At 39.8% G+C, this 21,926-nt stretch overlaps 1 protein-coding gene across 17 annotated transcripts in view; it reads right to left on the reverse strand.

The window, feature by feature from the left end:
• The window catches only part of CADPS (calcium dependent secretion activator), a 424,483-nt gene that overhangs the window by 226,880 nt on the left and 175,677 nt on the right, over positions 1–21,926 (reverse strand). For all 17 annotated transcript variants that reach the window (XM_040994760.1, XM_040994752.1, XM_040994757.1 and 14 more), the window contains one exon: positions 8,266–8,346. In XM_040994760.1, the coding sequence (XP_040850694.1) occupies positions 8,266–8,346 (81 nt within the window). The remainder of the gene's footprint in view (positions 1–8,265; positions 8,347–21,926) is intronic.

Raw genomic sequence — 21,926 nt, forward strand, 5'->3', positions numbered from 1 at the left:
ATGTAAATATTTGGCTTCTGGGTCACCATACTGCTGCAAGCACCATGCCTGGCTCAGGGTCAGCACCTGGGGGCTTCAAGATAAACAGCTGTTAGTGGCTTCTATGACCTAATCAAGAACATGAGATAGATCTATAAAGGAACATCAAGGCAGATGCTGTTGCAGAAGTATGAGAGTACCTCAAAAAGATTTGTGACAAAAAACAAAAGAAAACAGACTTGAAAGATGCTTATGTTGGTGCATTTTTGAAACCCATGCATAGTTTTTCATTATACATATTTCCATGAACTTTTGAAGGCCTCACATACATAAGACTGAATTTTTCCAGAGGAAATCCAGGTGGCCTTTACAAATGTGTTAACCTTTAGGCTGATGGATGAAAGCATTTGTTAGTTTGAATTCACTGAGCCAGAACTATTTTTCTCTCCTTCTTTTCATAGGAAGCATTGGAGGCAATGATGAATCCAAGGTGTATGCAACTGCATGCGATCACATATCTCATTTGGAATATGGCCCTTGCTAGTCTACAAAAATCTGCCAAGGAGCAAACGTCACACATTCCTAGAACTGGAAGACTATCTTTTTCTTCTTATACTGACATGCAAACCTTAGAGAATTATATGGTATTTTTCAGTGAACTGAAAAGGTGGTATCTCTGAATTTTATTGTCAATTGCTGGCTTAGCAGTTTTTAGGAGAGTGGAGGAAAAAAACAACAACCAGCAATGTGTACAACAGATTCTGTCTTGCTAGTCAGCTCCAAGAGAGTGTATCACAACTACAGTGCTTTTATCACATCCTTTTTAGGGAATTTAGAAAAAAAAACTCAAGGGTTACAGACAACCCTATTTTGGCCCAGACTTTATGCAGCACAATACTGTACATATCCAGAGAATGATCTTTTTCTCTAAAACACGGACTGTTCCTAACATCTTAAGAAAAGACTCAGAACCGTCAGATACAAGGAAAACAAGATCATGTTCCTGCTCTGACTGCCTAAGCCTTGGAAGGCAATAGCACTGTCCAGCTGGGATCAGGCTCTTGAGCGGATTTTTGAGACAGACCCATTATGTACAAATTTAAAAGCTGTTGCTGTGCCCAAAGAGGGAAAATGTGGTTGTCCATCTCCATTGATACTATTTCAAGCATAAAAACAAATCAGCCTTGACAAAAGGACTGCTTATTTATACCGCTTTGTGAAAGATGTAGCACACAGATGGATAGAGTCCTCTGAAGAAAATCTCTGCTGGCCACGTGGTTTTGCTTTGGGCTGATAACATTTCCCAACAGGGGTGGTCTCTCAGATATTTCCTACCAGGGTTATTTATGCTCAAACCGAGTGATTTTTGGACCATCTTGGAGGATACCACTGGAAGTTCTAAGAGTTGTTTTAGCCATTGTATATTTTTTATGAATCTTGATTTCTTAATCCAAAAAAGAATGGTGTGGTAGGCATAAAATCTGACAAGGCTACCTCCAAATCAGAAATACTCTAGACTCCATTGACTCCAATAGCACTTGCTGACAGGTGACAAGAAAGTGGGACGCCTTATAAGTATAAGGATACTTATAGCATAGGAAGTCAAGGACAGTGATGCTGTTATTTAACGCAGGGCTTTGGTCCTGAGTCAGCTTGGAGGTGATACTATGGGCTCCATGCTCAAAGGTGATCAATTTGACACATGAAGTCATAGAGGCAGCACTGAGCACAAACAGGGCACTGAGGAACCTTGTCTGCACATCAGTGAAAAACTTGATACTAATCCCGGCTCTATCACTTACTAGCTTTGTGACTTTGATTTCTTCACCCATATGAAGTCTGGTTTCTACATTTGGGATGAGATTATACAATGCATGGAATTATCATGAAGAGTAACTGATGATTGAAAGCATGACTGCCATTTGACAAGAGGCATGTGCGCACACACACACACATGGCTATGTTGGCGCCAAATCACTTCCATTACTAACATCAATAATAATGACAGTAACTATAGCTGGGGTTAGCATGTCTAAGCACTTCACATGTTTGACTTTCCTTAGTCCTACCAACAAAGCACTGAGGAAAATGCTAGAAGAAAATCAGGCAAAAATGTTAAAGCAACGATTAAACTTTGAAACTTGGCATATTTGTTCCAAACCAACGTGACACTGCAAAATAACGAGGCCCCTGATGCAAATACAGCTGAGGTGAGCCTGTGGGGATTCCCAGCTTGGTGTCGCCTACTGGCCACAGATTATGTCACAGTAATTGCTCAGCAGAGGGCTGGGGAAAACTGACTCCTAAACAGAATTGGCCATTGATTCCACTATTATCTGATCTACTGGACCATGTTTGCTGCAGTGTAGAGGGTGATGAGAACTGGGCCACTATGTTAAACAACAGAAAGATTTTGGTAGTAGTTTGTCAGATCAGCCTGACAGATGTAAGAAGGCTTTAGGGCTCTAGTATTGCAGTCTCTAAATTGCTTTCTCTATCCAACTGGACTTCTTTCCTCAGTTTTTTGGAATTGAGCAATGTTCTTTCCACCTGAAGACGCTTCAGAGGACCACTGTGGCTTTTAGGCTTTTTCTAGAACTCAGATTTCCCTAAGTTTTTGGTTTTCTGACAAAGGTCAGTGGCAGAGAAATGCTCCATTTATACAGCTTTCAGGCAATAAACTGAACTAAATTTGTGCTGTGTGCTTGGATGGTTGTGCCACTTTATGAAACAGGTATGACAGTGTATAAACTGGTAGGAGAGGACTCTACTGGTACCTGATTTTTGACAATGTGCAAACCACAACTAGGGGATAACATGATAATATTGCTCTTCATAGGACAAGGATCTACATGTTAATTTCACATTTAAATGACAGCTTAAGAAAGTGTTTCTTCACTCTCAGACTTCAATCATTGGTACCATAAGTTGTATTATAGTACCAATTGGTACCATAAGTTGTATTATTGTATTATAATACAAATGTATTTGTATTATATTTGTATTATATGGTTAGCTCAAGAATTTGGGAATTTTTCCTCCAAAATGTGTCCAAAAGAGTTGAGAACTATGACAGCAGCCCTAATGAAATAATCTGTCTAAGCTCCAATGTCAACCTCTGAACCCACATTTTAAATAACTGAGTCTTAATTCCTGGGTGAAATTTAGGGACACTTTAATATCAACATGAGAGGATTTGGGAAAATGTTTGAACAGGGATTAAGAAGCCATTTCTACTAGATTAAAAAAAAAGATGCTTTCACATCTCTTCCCTGAGCCTTTAAGGCAGCAGTGAGGCCATCACCATCAGATTTGTGGGATGTCGATGTGATTGAATTGACAGATGACAGTGCAGGGATTTTGGATAAGGAAAAGCTAAATTGCTCTCCCCTTCTTGTCCCCTAGGAAGACAGAACAAACACACAGAGGTGTGTGATGATGATGATGCTTCTCCTTTTCCAGCTTTCAAGAACTCCAAGTTTGGAATTCTGATTTTCAGCTGCCAGTTCTGCCTTTCGCTGTTGTTTCCTTTGTGCTTCTGGATAAACAAAATGCCATGTGCCACAAAATTTAGTTGAAGAAGTGAGATAGTTGTCTAAACAGGTAGGGAAAAGAGGAATAAAGGGATAGTTCTGCTCATGAATAAATTCTTGCCCCTTACATGATGACTTAAAAATAGTTTGGAACTTAGAATTATAGGACTTAGCTTTCTGCTTACTAGCTGAGTAAACTCAGGCACATCGCTTCATGTGTTTGATTTGCCTCCAGTAGGGACAAATAATGTACCTCCAAGGATCATTCACCACAGTTTCAAATGAAAACTTACATGAAATGGAGGGAGGGAGGGAGGAAGGGAGGGAAGGAAGGAATGAAGGAAGGAAGGAAAAATGATGAGGTAAGATCATAGCCTGAGTGAGGGGTATACTGAATCCTCAGGCTTTGGTGATGAGGAAACCGAGGTCAACTAGTCACTGTACTTGTGAAATTGCTTTTTAGGGGCAGAATACGCAGATGTTAAGAGTTCTCATTGTGATCACTGAGGTCAAGGTAACCTCTCATTGCTCTGCATTTGCCTCCTCATTTATGAAACTGGGGTAATGATAACGCCTCTCATAAAAATCAGTGAGGCATCAGATAGATTATCAAGTGTCAAATGCTTAGAAGTGAATGTGGCACATTGAAATTGTATGTAAGTGATAGTTAATTAATACTGGCTATGTTTAGGATGTATCCCAATTCATAATGATGGTTCCATCCATACCCATACCCCTTTTCCATTCTCATCTACAGCATATGTAAGGTTCAACTAAACACCTTCCCTTTCGCCACAGCAGATGGGTTGACTGTACCAGGATTTGGATTTTAAACCCAACTGAACCAATTAAGGGCTAAGTTCTTGGAACTGAGAAATTTGAGGGATAAGAAGAAAAGAAATGGGTCAGAGCCAGAAAGATTCAAAAGAAGGGTTACATGGCTCAATGATTCTCTATTTGGGTAAAGCATGGTGGGGTGGCTTCCTTCCTGAGAAGTATAGAAAAATATCTTTTAGCGAAATGGCAAAAACTATGACACACAGAGGCGAGAGATGGAGGAGGAAGTCCTAGCCTCTCTGTGGGCCTTGGTTTAAATTCCTCCTTGGATTCTGGCTGTTCTTTGCCTTTATCCCTAGAAAACTTTCCCTCCCCTTTTTACATAAGCATCTTTAAGTGGGTGCCTCTCACTTACAATCAAAAGTACTCAGTCCATCTTTAAATTCAGGGAACAGAGTGAATTACATGTGATGGGTGACATCTATATCCAGGAACTTCTGGTTATGATATTTACAGGAGCTGACGTTCTGCCATATGGGTTGAATTGCACATCCTCACCGAAATTCACTGAGCTGCTGGAAATAGAAAAATCAGGGCATGCTAAAAGAAGATAGGCAGAGGTGCTTTGTTTCAATATCTCTTCATGAAATAGCCAATTATGAGATCTTGATATTTAAATTTTAACATGTGAGATATTTTCCCATTTTCCTCAGTATTAGCCAGAGAGTTCAGCAGAAAGGAGAATTCATTTTTCTCAGAACCCACTAAACCAAGGAAAAAGCTGTTACATGACAGAAGATGAATAATAAGTAAGTATTTATCCTAAATGAGGTAGCATCCATGCCCCACATCAGAATGCCTGGATTTGATCTTTATTCCGGCAAATGACTCCAGCTTCCTGCCAATTCAGATCCTCAAAGACACAAGCAATGGTTTAAGTAGTTAGGTCTTGGCTACCCATGTATGTGAATTAGTTGCATCTCCCCATGTATAGATATTGAGTAATTCCAAGTTCCAGGCTTTGACCAGTTCCGTTCTGTTATGGGCATTTGTGTAGTAAACCTAGCAGGTACACTCTCTCAAACAAATGAATGAATTACTGACAATAATCAAGTCTTCAGCATCTTCAGGACTCTGTGTCTCAGCATACCCTCTTACTCCTGTTCCTATTTCTCTCTGTATGTTGACTTCATTATTTCAGCATCCTTCCCTACATGGAAAAACTGAAAATGGCTGCTGATATTTTTGTACTACTGAAAGACATAGCTCTTCTTGCCTGTAGTCCATGAGTCCTGGGGAATGGTTCAATGGTTTTGCTTCAATCAAGTGTTGATTTCTCAACCAACTGCTTATGGCCAAGTCTGGCAGGGACTTGTAATTGGTTCTCTGTGGGTGAAGAGCTCACTCCATGACCAACTTGCTGTGGCGAGGGTACCACTTGCACAAATAAGCATGGCAGAAGAAGAGAAAATGGGAGACAGTAGTGGTCAGGTTGTGTCACAGAAATACTATGGGGACCAACCATAGGCTCTGAAATTCTTCTCCATTCTCTACAAATTAGAACTAATATTCACTTTAACTTCCCATTTCATTATCTAACAAAGTTTGGCTCTACATTATTAATAATTTCCTACATAACAAGAGAACACTTGGCAGTGTGAGTTTTTGAGGAGAGTGTTTTGATGTGCTGTTCAGAGATGAGCATCTTGGCTCAGTATGTACACACACTTGTTTATCCACAGCCTTTTAAAAATTACAACTGGTCTCACATTACTTCCTTATCACATTAAAGTAAATGAAACAGCTAAAATAAAGGTGCCATGGGCTTGTTTTGAAGTATTTGTGATAGGTTTTATTTAGAGTGTGTGAGTGCTTACTAGCTGGGATGTAATAGCACAGCAGGGGAATGAACCAAATGACCTCCATTTCCTGGTGGAGACATTGACAGGAGACAGTGATTTTTTCAAGAGAGTTCTAAAGCTGTATTGCTATTTACTTCTACACTCAGCAAGATTTTAAAACATAACAGCCTCCTATACTATCTGCAGCCAAATCCATACCTGAATCTTATTTTGAGACACCAGACTGTTGACTACAAATATTAGTGGTGCCTGAAAACACGATGCAAGATATTTTGGTAAAACTGTATAAACACAAGAAGAGGGATGGCCTGGCTTCTGGAGCCAGGAACTTGTTCAGTAGGATTGTTTGTATATGTCCTAGACCCAAGTCCCTTCTCTCCAGAAAGTGAAAGCAGGGTAACACTCTGTTCCAAGCCCATCTTCCAGGCTGCTTCTTCAAACCCTTACCAACCATGTACCTATAGCTCAAGGCTGCACTAAATTCGCTGCTATTTAACATTATGATATTGTATCTTTATAGAATTTTTGGCATTAATTCCCATTTAAAATATGTCATCAGAATGGGTGTTTAGCTTGGTGGTTAAGATGTCCACACTCCACATTCTAGCTCTAGCTGCTGATTACAGCTTCCTGCCAAGCTGGGCTTTGGAAAACAGTGGAGATGACTCAAGGAATTGGGTTCCTACCACCCATGCAGAAGGCCTGGACCAAGGTTCTAGCTCCTGGTTTTGGCTATAAATGAATGAATGAATGAATGAATGAATGACTTATTTTGATGACTTTCTGTGGCTTCCTTTAAATTTTGTACATGAGATGAGTACTTCATCCTAGGATCAGCTCTGACATTTAACAGACTTTAGTTGAGAAACTTCTTGCTGATGTTTATCATGCTTAGCCTAGAATTTGTTACATCTAAAACCAGTCTGAAAGCCGAAATGTCTCTGCAGGGCTGTTTTGAGGACTGTCAGAGATGTTTAGCATGCTTGATACATAGTAAGAACTCAATAATCATATGGATGGCATCAATAGCATTAACAGTAGCTATCACTAAGTATCACATAGCTATCCTCATCAACAATAAAAAAATGAACTTCACCCTTGAGAAATCTTCTTGGGAGACTCACTTGCAAATAAATATTCACCACTGAATTAAGTGCCACAGTGAAAGCCGAGACCACTATGATATGAGCAGACAGCTGAAAAACATGCAGGTCAGGTACTAAATCCTGAGTAGGTCAGCTTGCTAAGCAGACAAAGAAAGATAGGTGCTTTGAGGTTGAAGGATCAGTAGATGTGCAGACATTGAGGTCTTAAAAGCACCTGCTATACAGAGAACATCTCCAGATTGGGAAGTTTTCATGGGAAAGTTTTAGGAAGTGAAGCTAATAAGGAAAATGTATGGTTTGTTGATGAATAACCTTGAATATTTTTCTACAGAAGTTTACAATTGAGGGTATGATGGAATCTCCTGAAGTATTTTGAGGCTCTGGTTTGAGATGTTCACATGTGAGTTTTAGAATGGAAACTGTGTGCAGGATTGGGAGGAGAGATGGAAGAATTAGAGCCAGGAGACCTTGCTGTATCCAGGAACAGGTGCTGAAAGTCTAAAGGAAAGTCCTAACAGTTTGACTGGAAAGCAATTAAGAAATCACCAACACGCATTCAGGAGAAAGAGTCAACAAGACTCAGGGGTTGGTAGGGTATGGAATGTTGTAGAGAGGAAGGAGAAAAAGACAATACTAAAGACATTTCAATACGGTAATGAAATGAAGGAAGAGGGTTAGTGTAGGTGTTGAAGGAGATTCTGAATACATTCAACTCTAAATGCCCAGAGATTTTCATAGTGGAAATATTCAATAGACAGTTGAGACTAAGTGTCAGGAACTTGGGGGGGGGGGAAAGGTGGAAGCCATCAGATTTTCACTGGGACATAAACGGTCTAGGTAATGTCTGTCCTAGAGAGAAGATGACTGGGGTTCCAATCACAGAGTGATTGCCTGCATCCTTCGTCCCCTCTACATCTCAAGGCAGTTTTTCAAGGCCCTAGGTTATAACTTGGCTTCTAGTGTGGAGCTCAGGCCCTCTCCCCAGCCACCATCCCCACACCATCTTACCTTAGCTATTTGGTCTGCCATTTGGAGACGTCCATCCAGTTCTCGTCTAATCTGGGCTGCTTGCTCATCTGGGTTGTCCAGCTGCACAAAACCACAGACATATAAAACATGGACATCAGTTTCTGACTTTTCAATTTCTACCCTCCCAAACTCTGTGCACATATTTCACTGCATTTTATGAACATTCTTGTAACCAGCAATTCCAGCTGGAATAAGATCCAGAGTTAAATTCTTCCAGGTAGAGCATGACAAAGCAAGTAGTCACTAAGACAGACATTAGGATATCCTTGAAAAAGAATCATCAGCTTGTGAACTGTCGTGCAGTAGTGATTTTAATGCATTCTTAAGGCAACACCCCTGTTTTTATCCAATAATCAAAGTGCTTACATAGCAGACATACAGAGAAAATGTCAGTGACATAACTTTTAGCGATGGAGGAGATACAGTGCATACTCATGGTACTTCCCTGACTGCTCTCCAACCTAGGCACTCTTAATCAACCCTGAGAACTTCTCACCCAGAGTGTCCAGATGTCAATTTCCAAAAGTTGTGTTGGTATCTAAGTTGAAATCTACCATTGCCTTCCAGGATGATGAGAGTCACTCAAATTCAAGAATTAGAACACTTAAGCATAAACACCTGGACAATTCCCTAACTCATCTGGTTTAATTTTTCCCATCTACAGAACAAAGAGATGGGTTAGGTAATCTTCAAATCTGTTGCATATTTCTATGAAATATTATGAAAGAGATCTGTAAACAGGCATTGAAGACCATAAGTTTCTTCTTGCAATGGATCAAGGCATCCACCACTCTGTTGTGAAAGTATCCATAGGTGGTGAAGAAATTCAATATATTATGTTCCAATAAAAGTTTATTTACACCAGGTAGAGGATTCTTGTTTTTACAAGGAAGCCTTGCTTTAGCCTCCAAATTGTAATAGAATCTGATTTTCTCAGTAAGTCGTGATTTATTTTACTCAGAAAATTTTAATGAGTAACAGTGGCATTCAAGTAGGATAGGCATTGTGTTTTGTTTTTGTTTTTTGGCATCTATTAGCTTATAACAAAAATTTGCTTGACAATATGTGTTTCTAAGTTCCATTCTTCTAAAAAACCACTTTTATTTGGAAGTTTTAAGCTGCTGCTTAACAATAATATATATATATATATATATATATATATATATATACACATATATATATAGGAATGATTCTCAACTATGCTATGAAATAGTTGTAAAATAAGTCAGCTCTAATACAATGCAAACATTCATACTAGAGAAATGACAACCATATTTCTGAAGTGTTGATATTAGTTATTGGTTCCTTTTTGCAGAACACAGAAAGATCCATCTGATTTGAAGGTATGTCCTGTTTTGTCACCCTACTCAATTCAAGAAGCTGCATTATGCTTTCTTCTCCTTTCTGTTTTTTGGGAGATAGAGACTACTTCCTAAACATGAATGTGGGATTGCCAACATACGGATGCATGCATTTTCTAAGGTCATATTTCCCTCAAAGACAACAGTAGAGACTCCAAAAAAAATTTTTCCAATAGACTCTGTAAATACTGAAGATAGGTTTGGCAAAGGCTGTGTCAAAATACACCATTGATGGGAAGTTCTGTAGAAAGAAGTCTTGTTAGATGTTGGCCAACAGCTACTTTTTAATTGAAACCTAAGTTTGTGCTTTTGGTAGCAAATGTCTTACACAGATCAACAGTTGAAAACCCTGTTCTAAATTAATGTAACAGATATCAGTGGCAAAAAAGTCACATCTCTGGTTAATGATCCTTCCCTATCACTACTCACTGACAGATACATGTGGGAAATACAGGGATCGCGGTGTTGTTTTTTAGTGTCAAAGAACTGCACTTCTTTAATCCCCTTTGGAAGACCAAGAGTTCTTCAAATTCAGGTGCAGACACACTGTGTCACTTAGATGTGTCTTATTCAAGATATATGTGCATACACAACACCCTGTTTCTTTACAAATAATTTGATTAGGGGCTAATACTGAAAAATTGGTGAAAAGATAGAAAATTTACATGGGGAGAATGTCCTATAGATTCCCCTCCCATTGAATATTCTAATAGTCAGGTGGGATCTCCTGATCTCACAAAATGTAACCACAACAGCCAAGAACACAATGAACAGACAGGGTCTACACAAAGGCTCATTCATTCACCGATTTTTTTTTCAGTCATTTACTCAACCATTCCTTCGATTTTTTCAGACTATCTTGGTATAACAAGAAACTGGAATGCAGAAAAGAATAAGATATACTCAGTTCCTGACTCTATTAAGCTTCAACTTTGTGGGAATACATATGATTATTTTAACAATTTGGGTATAAAGGAGAGGGGTTAACACTTTCTGACATCTGCATAAAATGCTAAGTAACTTAGGAGTTGTCTTGGACACTTTTGGAAATGATCCCAAGAAAGAGATGCAATAAGCATTCTGCAAAACAAGGAATTGTTGAGTGAAGAAGTGATGGTGAAAACTTTTCAATAATCAAAAAAATCAAAATTTTTCATTAACCAAGACTAATACACACCTGTAGTTAGTTGTATTTGTCTTTTACGCAATTATTTCATGAAGAAAAACATTCCACAAGGGAGTTTGAGATACCACACATGTGAAACAATGTAACGAGACATAACACTAAAACATATTTGGTTTCATTGAGGTCATAGTTACAGAGGCAGGGTGGAAGTGGAGGCGAAGAGTCCTTGCATCTACTGGTCACTCCCAATATGATCACAATGGCCAGTGCTGGACTGGGATAAATCCAGGATTTAGAAGTTTCATGCAGGTCTCTCATGTGGGTGGCAATGGACTTGGATCATCTTTCACTGCTCTTGCCAGGCCATTAGCAGAGAACTGAATTGGAATTGGAGCAGCTTGACACATACTGGAGCCCATATCAGATACTGTCATTGCAGGCTACAGCTCCTCTTCCTATGCCACAACACTGGCCCCATCAAGCAGGCAATATTTTTGAAGAACAGCCAGTGCAGTGATGGTGAGATTGGGTTCCCATGATACCAGCTCTTGGAAACTTAGGTTGCTCTGTTTCAAACTGGAACTCATTTGTCTTGCATAATCCAACCTTCCTTCTCAAAGGTTTTGTGTTGGTTTCCTCATTGTTCCTGACAATGAGCTACTTCAATAGTCTTGAGAGCACAGATGTACAGCTGGATAGTGTGTGCAGTACAAAGAAACACTGATTTGGTGTCACTTGTCCATGATGGACTATTTTCTTTTTCAGAGGCTGTATGTAGTTGCACTTGATTCCTCCCTATGAAATAACAGCAATGAAATGACAGTCCTTTTATCCTGGCTCCCCCACCTGATAACTGTGTGATCCTGGGTAGTATATGTTACCTGTCTTGCATCACGACTTCTATCTGCATCATCAGGATAAATCTACATAAGGTTGTCATGAGATTCACTGAGAATGGTTGTAAAGTGCTTAGTCCAGCGTGAGCATGCAGTAAAGTCAGAGGAACATGGTTGCTGTTTTCAGTTTTGTTCCCAAAGCAGCCCAGATTGGCTGCATTTCTAACAAGGGCCACCATGGGGCATCAAAGGTTCAGATGAGAAGGTACCAGCAGGGATGGCATTCTCCCAGGTGCAGATGCAGGGTCTTGCTCTGAGAGTACACTGCCAGTGATCAGAGGCACCCACCTCTTGACAATATCCCTGGCTTCGCAGTGTTTCTCATGATCTCCAGGGTAGAGTCCCTTTGCTCTGTGCAACTTTAATTGGCAGCAGTGACCAGAAGGCGGTCACTGTCGCCTGACAGCTAATGATATGAGGATAGGATGAAAAAGGAAATGTGAGTTAAGCTGCTGAAAATAGCCTGGTATGATACACAAGGCCCTCCCCAACCTAGGTGCCTGACAGCCCTACAGCATGAATCCCGAAATATAAAGAGAAATAAATCATTTATCTTTTCAAGTATGGGAAAGAAAAAAGCCAGAAAGTGAGCTTCCACAGAAACAGAGGTTCTGTTTACTGTGATGGTCTTTTCCACCGAGGAAAGCAAAGATCAGCTACAGAATGAAACCAAGGGCAAATCTTTCCTATCCACAGTTCATTGGGGTTCAAAAACATACATGTGCACAAAGGCTCTTTACGTAACTAGACAAATAATCTTGCTACTAGAAGAAGTCAAGCAAAGGCAGTCTGTTTGTTTTGACTTGTGCTGACTCCAAGGGAGATATTTCCTTAGTCTTTTTTTTTTTTGATTGAGGCAGAAGGATTAAGCCCAGCACTGCCTACTGCCCATATCCAGGCAGTGTCTCCTGTGTCATCAGTTGAAGCTGGCTGGAGGCTTGTTGGTCTCTCTGGCTCCTGTATGTCAGTTAATGCAGAGGTGAGAACTCAGACCAGTGTCCCAAAGAGCACAGAACTGAAGTCTTGCAGAGCAGAGCTGTGCCCATCCATGCCACTCTTCAGCTTTGTGAGCTAGGCCTGTTAATCTCAGCTGTGTTAATCCCAGTGAACCCCAGGTTCTTTATGTGCAAAGCAAAGGCTACTGTTACCCTGCAAGACTACTGAAAAGACCAAATGAGATGATGAAGTGCATTGTGTGTTTGAAGTCAGACCAACATGGGTAAACACCTTGATGTTGTAAGTTCCCTATTGGAAGAGACAGAACTAGCAAGTGAACCTTTTTAAACTTCAGTTTCTTCATCTGGAAATCTGAGATAAGATCTCCATTCCATTGAATTATTAGGATTGAGTCCAATAGCATGCATTCAAAGTACCTAGCAGGGTGTAGGCTCATAGTAGGTCTTACACTTTACAACACAGCTCATAAAATCATCCCTGGATTTAAGCAGGCTCTTTCTCTACTGTCTACCTTTTGGGATATGTGACAGAAACCAGAATGCGCCCAGTGTGATGGCTCAAAGGCTGAATTCTCACCTTGTGGTCATTTGGGGAGTAAATCAAAGGACAGAAGATCTTTTTGTTTTTATAAATCTGATCTGCCTTTCCAATGAAAGTAAATCTTACAAAAAAAAAAATAGAAAGAAACCAGACTGGAAACAAGAGCCCTGAATCTGGAATGGATAATAGAGCCTGTGTTCTCATCTTTCATGATCTTCTTCTGCTTGAATCTTGGGTCAAACTCCTGATTTCTCTGTTCATACTTTCACCTGAAAATGATGAGATCTAGGATATATGTTCTGGGAATCTCTAAAAATTCTAGACTACCACTTCTCAAAGTTATCTTCTAAAGAGCATTTTAAATCCTGTAAGTTGTCTAGCTTTTTAGTCAAAAGGCTCTACCTGTTGACACACAGAGTCTGGACACCTTGTAACTTTATTATCATCCTGGAGAGCCATAAGGCACATTGATTAGAAATCCAACATGAGGATAAATTAATCAATTATAACATTTCTAAAATCTATTTGTCATGTGAACATCCCAGGAACATCTCTTCAGCTGTGCTCACATAGATGATTCCTCTGTACATTTCACTTTTTCTACGTTAATGGACAGACTTTTATTAGGCAAATAGGTCTCTATATCAAAAAAGGCAACCTGCCTGGGAATGCCCTATTCAACCTTGGGGATGACCAAGAAATTGTCATTGGAGTTGGGCTTGTAACTTCTAATTAATCTCGGCACTACTGGAAGACTGGTCTTGAGAGTCTGCCCAAGTGAAATCCCTGGGCACCAGCTTTCTCTGAGGATGCCTCAATTCTCTGGGGTTATGTGCACACATAATGATGGTACAAGGTGCAACTCTGGAATTTTCCAAGGTCATTATTGCCCAGAGACAGCCTTTAGTCAAGCAAAGAGGGGGATATTATTCAAACAAGCAGAAGATATAAATGGAAATAGGCTGATGATCCTATTTATTATGTCAGTAATTATTCTGCTTTCTGTATGAAAACCTATGCTACTTTGTCTCAGAGTAAATGAACCAACCCAGCCTTAGAATGAAAATGAAAGGAGCTTTAGAAGTGAGGTAGTAACGTCAGCTGGGACACTCCCCCTCTCTTTGGTTGCTATGCTGAGAGGCCTTTCCGGGGGTCCACACAATGGCCTTCTCTTGCCCCTGGGTGCTTACACACAGCTGGCTTTCCTCCCTGGAATACTATACCTTGCCTCTCTCTTGACTAGAAACCCATTCTTATCATCCACTCTTCAGCTTGGCATTAAACTCTTACCCAATCCTTCCAGAGTTGGTCCATCTCTTCTGCCATTCTTCTCTAGGTAGAATGCACCTGATCTTAATTAGCACTTGTCAGCACTGTAATTTTACCCAGGTTATGATCTGTTGCTCACCCACTAAATGGTCAGCTCCATGAGGGCAGCACTGGGTGTGGTTTGCTCAATCCTGCCTGACACTTAGCAGGGAGGCTCTGAGCAAATACTTAGAGATGAAGCAAAAGACTGCCCAACTGACTCCAGAATGAGTTACATGTGACCCAAAGAATGACAGAGATTAGCCCATGATCTCATAATAGTCAATAAGTGATTAGGGACAACATTCCTAGTTTTCTAACTTCTACTGTGTGATCTCTCACTGCTTAGTGGTTATGTTACAAAAAGTGCCATTCTCTACAGAAATAGGTAGGTATTGACCTTTGTGGACTGACAACCAGTCATGTCTGGCAAAGTTCCCTTAACTCTAGGTTCTGGGGAACAAAGGCAGGGGTACCACCAACAGTTGTGGAGCAAGTCGCCGGCTGACCTGAGTTTAGCTCAATCTGCTCACTTGGCCCCTTTCCACCATTCCTCTCCCCAGTCTGTCCACAAAGTACCCAGAGATGAGTGTCTGCATTGAAAGCTGCCAAGAGTCATTGAAGAGGAGCTGAAGGCCCCAGCCCACAAAGTGCTCCTATAGGTTGGCACATGCCTCCTTTTTAACATGGCTCCAGTTTTTGTTTTTTTAATTCTGTCTTTAGAAACAAATTGCTCCTGCGATGCTGCCTTGCTGATGCATTGCAGTCTGGAAAGTTACAGCTGGGGTAGTGTTACCCCAGTCAGCAGATGTAGGTGCGTAAGCTCCTGCGTTAAAAATATGTCAAGGTTTGGACTGCGCGGTTATTACAGCCTTAAGTACCTGCTTGCCACCCCAAAGCTCCTCCTCTCCTTTTGTCCACTTTTCTACCTTAGGACAAGGTCAGTTGCTCCCCACCTCCCTCCACCCCCAGTCTGTATAGATTCAAATCCATTGCCTTTTTGCTTTGCAGGTGAGCCATCCTGGTCAAGTTGTTGAATCTCTTTGAGCCTTGCTTGGCATATGGTCACCTTCAGTGAATCTGAGCAGCCTTTAGTCCTTGGCACTCCACATCCTACCCAGTCTTCCCTTTAATAATTTCAGATTTCTAGCAGCATGTGATGTGGAAGAATAGGCTGTCTCTCTTGAAAGCTTGAAGCACCAAGCTTTCAAAGATGAGGCAGTTTACCTGGAATTCCAGAATGATTGTTCCTGCACAGAGAGGGCTACCCTCAGAAGAGAACGGATTTCAGATCACAAAGCTAGAGATCTAATGTTGCCTCTGCCACATAGGCAGATATCCACAGGCAGCTGTATCTACAGCTCAAAGTACTAGTATCATGAAGATAATAAGGTGTTCACAAGTAGTGGTTCAACACACTGTGTCCTTGTACAATTATATCTCAACACAGACATAAAATCAATATATTCCCTAGTACATGTGTTACATGTCAGATTACAGATTATTGTACATGTTGTTCAATCTCATAGGAGATCTACAATCTGTATTGCATGTGCTAACTCAGAGATGTATGATGGAGTTATCATATGTTTTACAATAGACAAGATTATATTAATGCAGAAACCATATGGTTTATTAGATATACACTTCATTATACATTATTGTGTCTCATTAGTGACATGTAGTATAATAGATAATATCCTAATATGTGTTACTATCTTATGAAAGATATAAAATAGATTTATATATTTTCTATTTCTATTTTACTACATGTTATGAGATGTAAACAGAGGGCACATCACATATTCTATCATATGTATGACTCCATCTAATTAATAAGAACAATGAGATCTGCAGCCTTGCCTCTCAGTTGTTACTAAGGTCTTGGTTCCAAGATTATTTGTAGAGGGAAAAGGAGCTTGGTGTTCCATGTACAGAGAATTGCATTCTATTTTTGTAAAAATCACCGAAAGAGATACCATCTCACTTGTGGATGAGATAAAATAAGATCATTCACATTTTTCTTTACCATGCCTCGTTTCCTTGCTAAGAGATCTTGAGTAGGTCAAAGTTTCCATTCTGAAGGATGCATATCCTCTTGATTGCAAAATGCATTTTTTTAGTTCCCAGATTTCTGCGAGCCAATGAAAGCACTGCCTGCAATTGAATCACCAGTTTTATGTCTTTACTGGCTTCTAGAAAATGCAGTAAATACAACACAAGAATGCCAAATGCAGCAATTCTCTGAACAAGCATAAAAATGCCTACACAGAAATCTAACCTACTCCTTTATGGTCCTGTATTTCTCAGTGAGTCCTTCCTCATTTTCATCCTAGTTCTGGAATGAGCTCCTCTCTTCTTTCCACAGTTTCAAATCTGCTGTATCATTCAGGGTCTGATTTCAAAACTTCTTTCTTCATGAATTCTTCTCTGATTATTTCAGCCGGGCATGAACCTGTTTCTATAGGCATCACTAGCAAGTCTAATATCTAAGCCTCTCATGCACTCTGTGTCTTGAATTTTTTTTTCCTTTCCAGAGCAGAACGACGGCATGGTGGTCAGAACTGTCCTCCGATCTCTACCACTTATCAGCTCAGTGAAACCCTTCAACCTTCTGAGCTGTGTCTGTAGACTCATTTGCAAAGTGGGAGTTGCAATAATAATGATGCCAATAGCAAAGGCTTGTGAGAACAACAGACTGAAGCACTCCTAAAGCATTTAGCATCATACTTCCAATGTAACAAGTGTCCACAAAATCAACGTTATGATTTAGTATTACTGAGACACGACGGTTTTCTTTTTTAATCTACACAGAGGACATCACTCTGTACATTGCTTAATGGATCCTATTAATGATCTTCCCCACTGAGACTGTGAAATAATCCAATTCACCTGCACCATCCTGAGGACACAGAGAACTGAAGCCATTCAAAGAAGAGAGTGGGCGATGGTTTTCTGAGTGGGAGTGCAGCAGCGAAAGCTACCTGTAATTTTGTGAAGAGAGAATATGTAGATGCCTAGACTTTCATAGCTGTGCAGTCACCTCTTAACTATCACTGGACTCAGTTGATTCTGTGTAGTTGTTTTCCTAGGCCAGACTACCATCCTCCCTGCCATGGACGAATGATATCCTTTGGATTTTCTCTTGTTGCCCACTTCATGCTACAATTGTCCATCCTAGCTGCACATGAGAACACCAGACAAAGAAAAAAAAAAGGAAATTTTTGATGTCCAAGTTGCATCCCAACTAACTCAGACACTTTGAGCTGGGACTCAGATATTATTGCTCTTTCTTTTAACTCTCTGGGGCATTCAAATGTGCAGCAACGACTGAGAACTTCTACCACAATCCAGCAATTCTTGTGATTTGCTGCACATAAAAAACAGCTAGAGAACTCATTAAACCATACAGTCGCAAGCCTCACCCCTGGAGAGTTTTGATGCAGTTAAGTCTGGGTGAGCGCCAGGAATCCACCCTTCTAACAAGCTTCTGGGTGTGCAGAGCACACTTCAAGAACCAAGGGTTGATCCATGCTCTGCAAGGCAGTTTACTTATCTTTTTGGAATGTGTATTTGCTCACGTTGTTCTGTTACACTGTCCTTGGCAATCAGGGTCAGAGTTCCTTACCAGAGCTTAAGGAGCTCTGGCCACATGTTCTGCACACATTTCTAGCATTGTCTTTCATGCCTTCCATGGCTCTAACTTGAGACTCAAGCCACTGTGTGCTGATGCTTTTGGATTCTCAAACATGAAATATTCTTACTTGGTCCTGGCTGATGTATCTGTCTACTCTCTTCTGTCACCTTGATCTGGGTAGTACTAAATCATCAGCCTGAGTCCCAACTCAATGGTGCTTCCTTAGGATCCTGCCTTATCTCGGTTAAGGTCATTTTCTGAAGGCCCCTCGTATCACCCCCACCAAAATGGCATACATTCTCTCATGTTATGCTCTTTGCTAGGCTGTTAAGTACCTCGAAGATAAAGATCATGCCTCTTTTTCACTGTAAAAATCTCCACTGACTGATGTATATAGATCAGGAAGAATATTTGCATAGCTAAATTTGAGACAGAGATAATAATATGTACTTGGCAGGATTATTTTGATGAGCTTATGAGACATCTGTTCAAGCATTTAGTGTAGTGTCTGAAAACTGATAGATGTTCAAAACTCAACCTAAACAGACCTCTGAATATAAAGATTTTAACTTAAGTCTTTGTTGAATGAATAATTTTCATTGAGTGTTTTTCAGTACAGAAAGAATAGATAATAACCGACTAAAAGAACAAAAGTAACAAATATTATAACCAATTAAAATCTGTGGGATAATTTTTTTATCTAGAAATTGGGATTATTAATATTTAAATCTCATGTAAATACTCATGAAATGCTTACTTTAAGACACTCTGATATGAATTTTGAAGCAGGATATACATGTAAGTACAACTTTCAGGACTGTGTAAACAATAAACATTTATTTTTAGAAGTTAGTATAGTACTGCTCAAGTGTAGATGATTATTTTGATTGTCATTAGTTTTTGAATTTAGTTTTTGCAGGCAGCCTATATGACTCTTTTCATTCTTTTGAAAAGACCCTTGGGTGACTTTATTCTCTGGATATTTTGCTATGAAAACTATGGGAAATAAAAACAAAAGCCTTTATGGGACTGCTGAACAACTTTTCTCTTTCAGCAGCATCAAGTCATGGTGCAAAGCAATTTATAAATGGTGAAAATACTTCACCCAGCAGGAAGGTCTGAAGGTATCCACTGATGCCTGAAATGCCTATAGTAAGTCGAATGCTTTTTCTAAATATGCTCTCTCTTTATTTGGAGGGAAGTAAACTCTATTTGCAAACACTGGCAATGTAACATAAGCATTACTCACAAGGTCAAAATGAAATCCACTATCCAGCTTCTGCCATTGCATTTTTAGTGATATAAACATGTGTGCAGATTCATTCTCTCTCTCTCTCTCTCTCTCTCTATGCGTGTGTATTGCATGTATATATGTTTCCACTGGAGAGATCTCAACTAGACTAACACATTAGGATGTATAAATTGCAGTGTATCTCACGTCAGTTAAAACTTAGGAGAAGAAGTATATTTTCCAGGGTGTAAGAGAACTGTCACAGGCACTGCTGCTTCTTTTGAACAGAATGTCACAAGCACAAGATGTGCCTAATTCCCAGGCACAGGCTGATCATTATAAAGATCCTGGTAGACACTGGGTCTATTCATAAATCTACCTAACACATATCATTATCTCATTTTCCCTGTCCCAAAGAGTGTGTTTTCCACTCTATAATCATTGTTCAAAGGCAAAAATATTTATAAAGGATGAGTTTCACCTTGATTAAGACCTGCCAAAGGAACAGCCAATTTCCAGTATCAAATCATAACCAGATGACTATATTTTTATTAAGTTTAAAAAAATTATCTTTGGGAAAGAGGAGGAGGAAGCATTAAAAAGTGAGACTTTCAGTACTCCCTTTAAAATATAGATGAGAGAAAAAGAATGATTAAAAAATCTCCATATTACATTGTTATCATTTCCTGCTTATAACTGTAGTTTTCTACAGGCAAGAAAAAGAATCAGATATCATCCAACTTATTATACGTGATGGTTCTTATTTGTTGGAATATACTGATACCTACTCTTGTCACACACAATAAGCCAGAAATAGAAGATTTTGTATTTTTGATGAAGCACAGGCTAATGATTCCAAGCTATTCAAAAGCAAGAATAGTTAAGGGTTATACTTAAAATATGAGTAAATATTGAGAAAGTAAACTTAAAAGGGAAAATAAATTGACTAGTGAAGGCTAATTCATTCCATGGTAAAACATTAACCTTGAAAACTAAGTAGTGGGGCTGGCGTTGTGGCATAGCCAGTAAAGCAACTGCATGTGACATTGGCATCCCATCTGGGCACTGATTCATGTCCTGGCTTCTCTGCTTTCAATCCAATTGCTTGGGAAACCTGTGGAAAACAACCCAAGTGCTTGGGCCCCTGTACCCATGTGGGAGACCTGGGTGAAATCCCTGGCTCCTGGCTTTGCCCTGGTCCATCACCAGCCATTGTAGCTGTTTGGGGAGTGAACTAGTGGACGGAAGATCATTTTTTCTACCCATCTCTTCTACTCTCTGTAACTCCAACTTTCAAACATTTTTTTTAAAAACAAATTTCAATGGCTAAATACGATAGTTCTTCATTTTTGTTTGTTTGTTTAACCTACCTGTCCAAGTCTGGTTATAGGGATTCTTTTCCACAAAATCATCAGGGATCCAGATGTATAGAAACACCTCAAGTTTGTGATTCTACCATTTTAACATGAAGCTTCTAAACTTCTCTGACAAAGGAACATAGAAGGACAAAATCCATAGCCTGTTGCTGAACTGATCATAAGAATTACCCTCACTGCAAGGAAAAACTGAAAATGTAAAGAGACACATAAAAATATTTCCTAAGAACTACTGAGTCTGTCACACAAAATGCTAAATGGATTTTGGATATGACATGGGATTTATCTTAAGTAACTCTCTCCTGGCCCACACGAACAACCTGACATCAAATGAAAACTCAAGTGAACATGGTGGAACACAGATATAGCCTTGATTTAGAGGAGAGAAGTCATGAAGAATGTGGTACTCTCCTCTGAGAGAGAGAAACCCCAAACAAGCAAGATTTTAACTGAGATGAAATGAAAAAAATCAAGTCAACATGTATATCTAACACTGGGAATGTTCAAAATCAAGATTAACACTATAGGGTCCGGTGGCATGGCCTAGCGGCTAAAGTCCTCGCCTTGAACCTGCCAGGATCCCATATAGGCGCTGGTTCTAATACCGGCAGCTCCACTTCCCATCCAGCTCCCTGCTTGTGGCCTGCGAAAGCAGTCAAGGATGGCCCAAAGCTTTGGGACCCTGCACCCGTGTGGGATACCCGGAAGAAGTTCCTGGATCCTGGCTTTGGATCGGCATAGCATCAGCCATTGCACAGACTTGGGGAGTGAATCATCGGATGGAAGATCTTCCTCTCTGTCTCTCCTCCTCTCTGTATATCTGACTTTCCAATAAATAAGTAAATATTTAAAAAAAATTAACACTATAACTTAAATTTTGCTAATGTATTTACAATTTCCTGGACTGAGCAACTGGTAGAACCATTATGACAGATGACGTCTCAGCTCCTGAAATTTTATTTGTAACTCAAAAATTTAGTAAATCTCTATGAAACTGTGTTTCAGGTTAGATGATATATTTGCTAATATTGCCCTTTCATATTTACAAAGGCTCCCTGACAGAATTTTCTTAGCTAAGGGAATTCTTCTGGGGCCTTCAGAGAAAAATCTTCATAATAATTTTAGTAACCCCTTCCCCTGAAGTTACTGTAACATCAAAAATGGATAAAAGATTTTCAGTAATCTTAACCACTGTTTGAATAGGAATT

This window comes from Ochotona curzoniae, unplaced genomic scaffold (assembly GCF_017591425.1).
Source record: "Ochotona curzoniae isolate NIBS_2020 unplaced genomic scaffold, NIBS_Ocur_1.0 contig_908, whole genome shotgun sequence".
Taxonomy (NCBI): Eukaryota; Metazoa; Chordata; class Mammalia; order Lagomorpha; family Ochotonidae; genus Ochotona; species Ochotona curzoniae.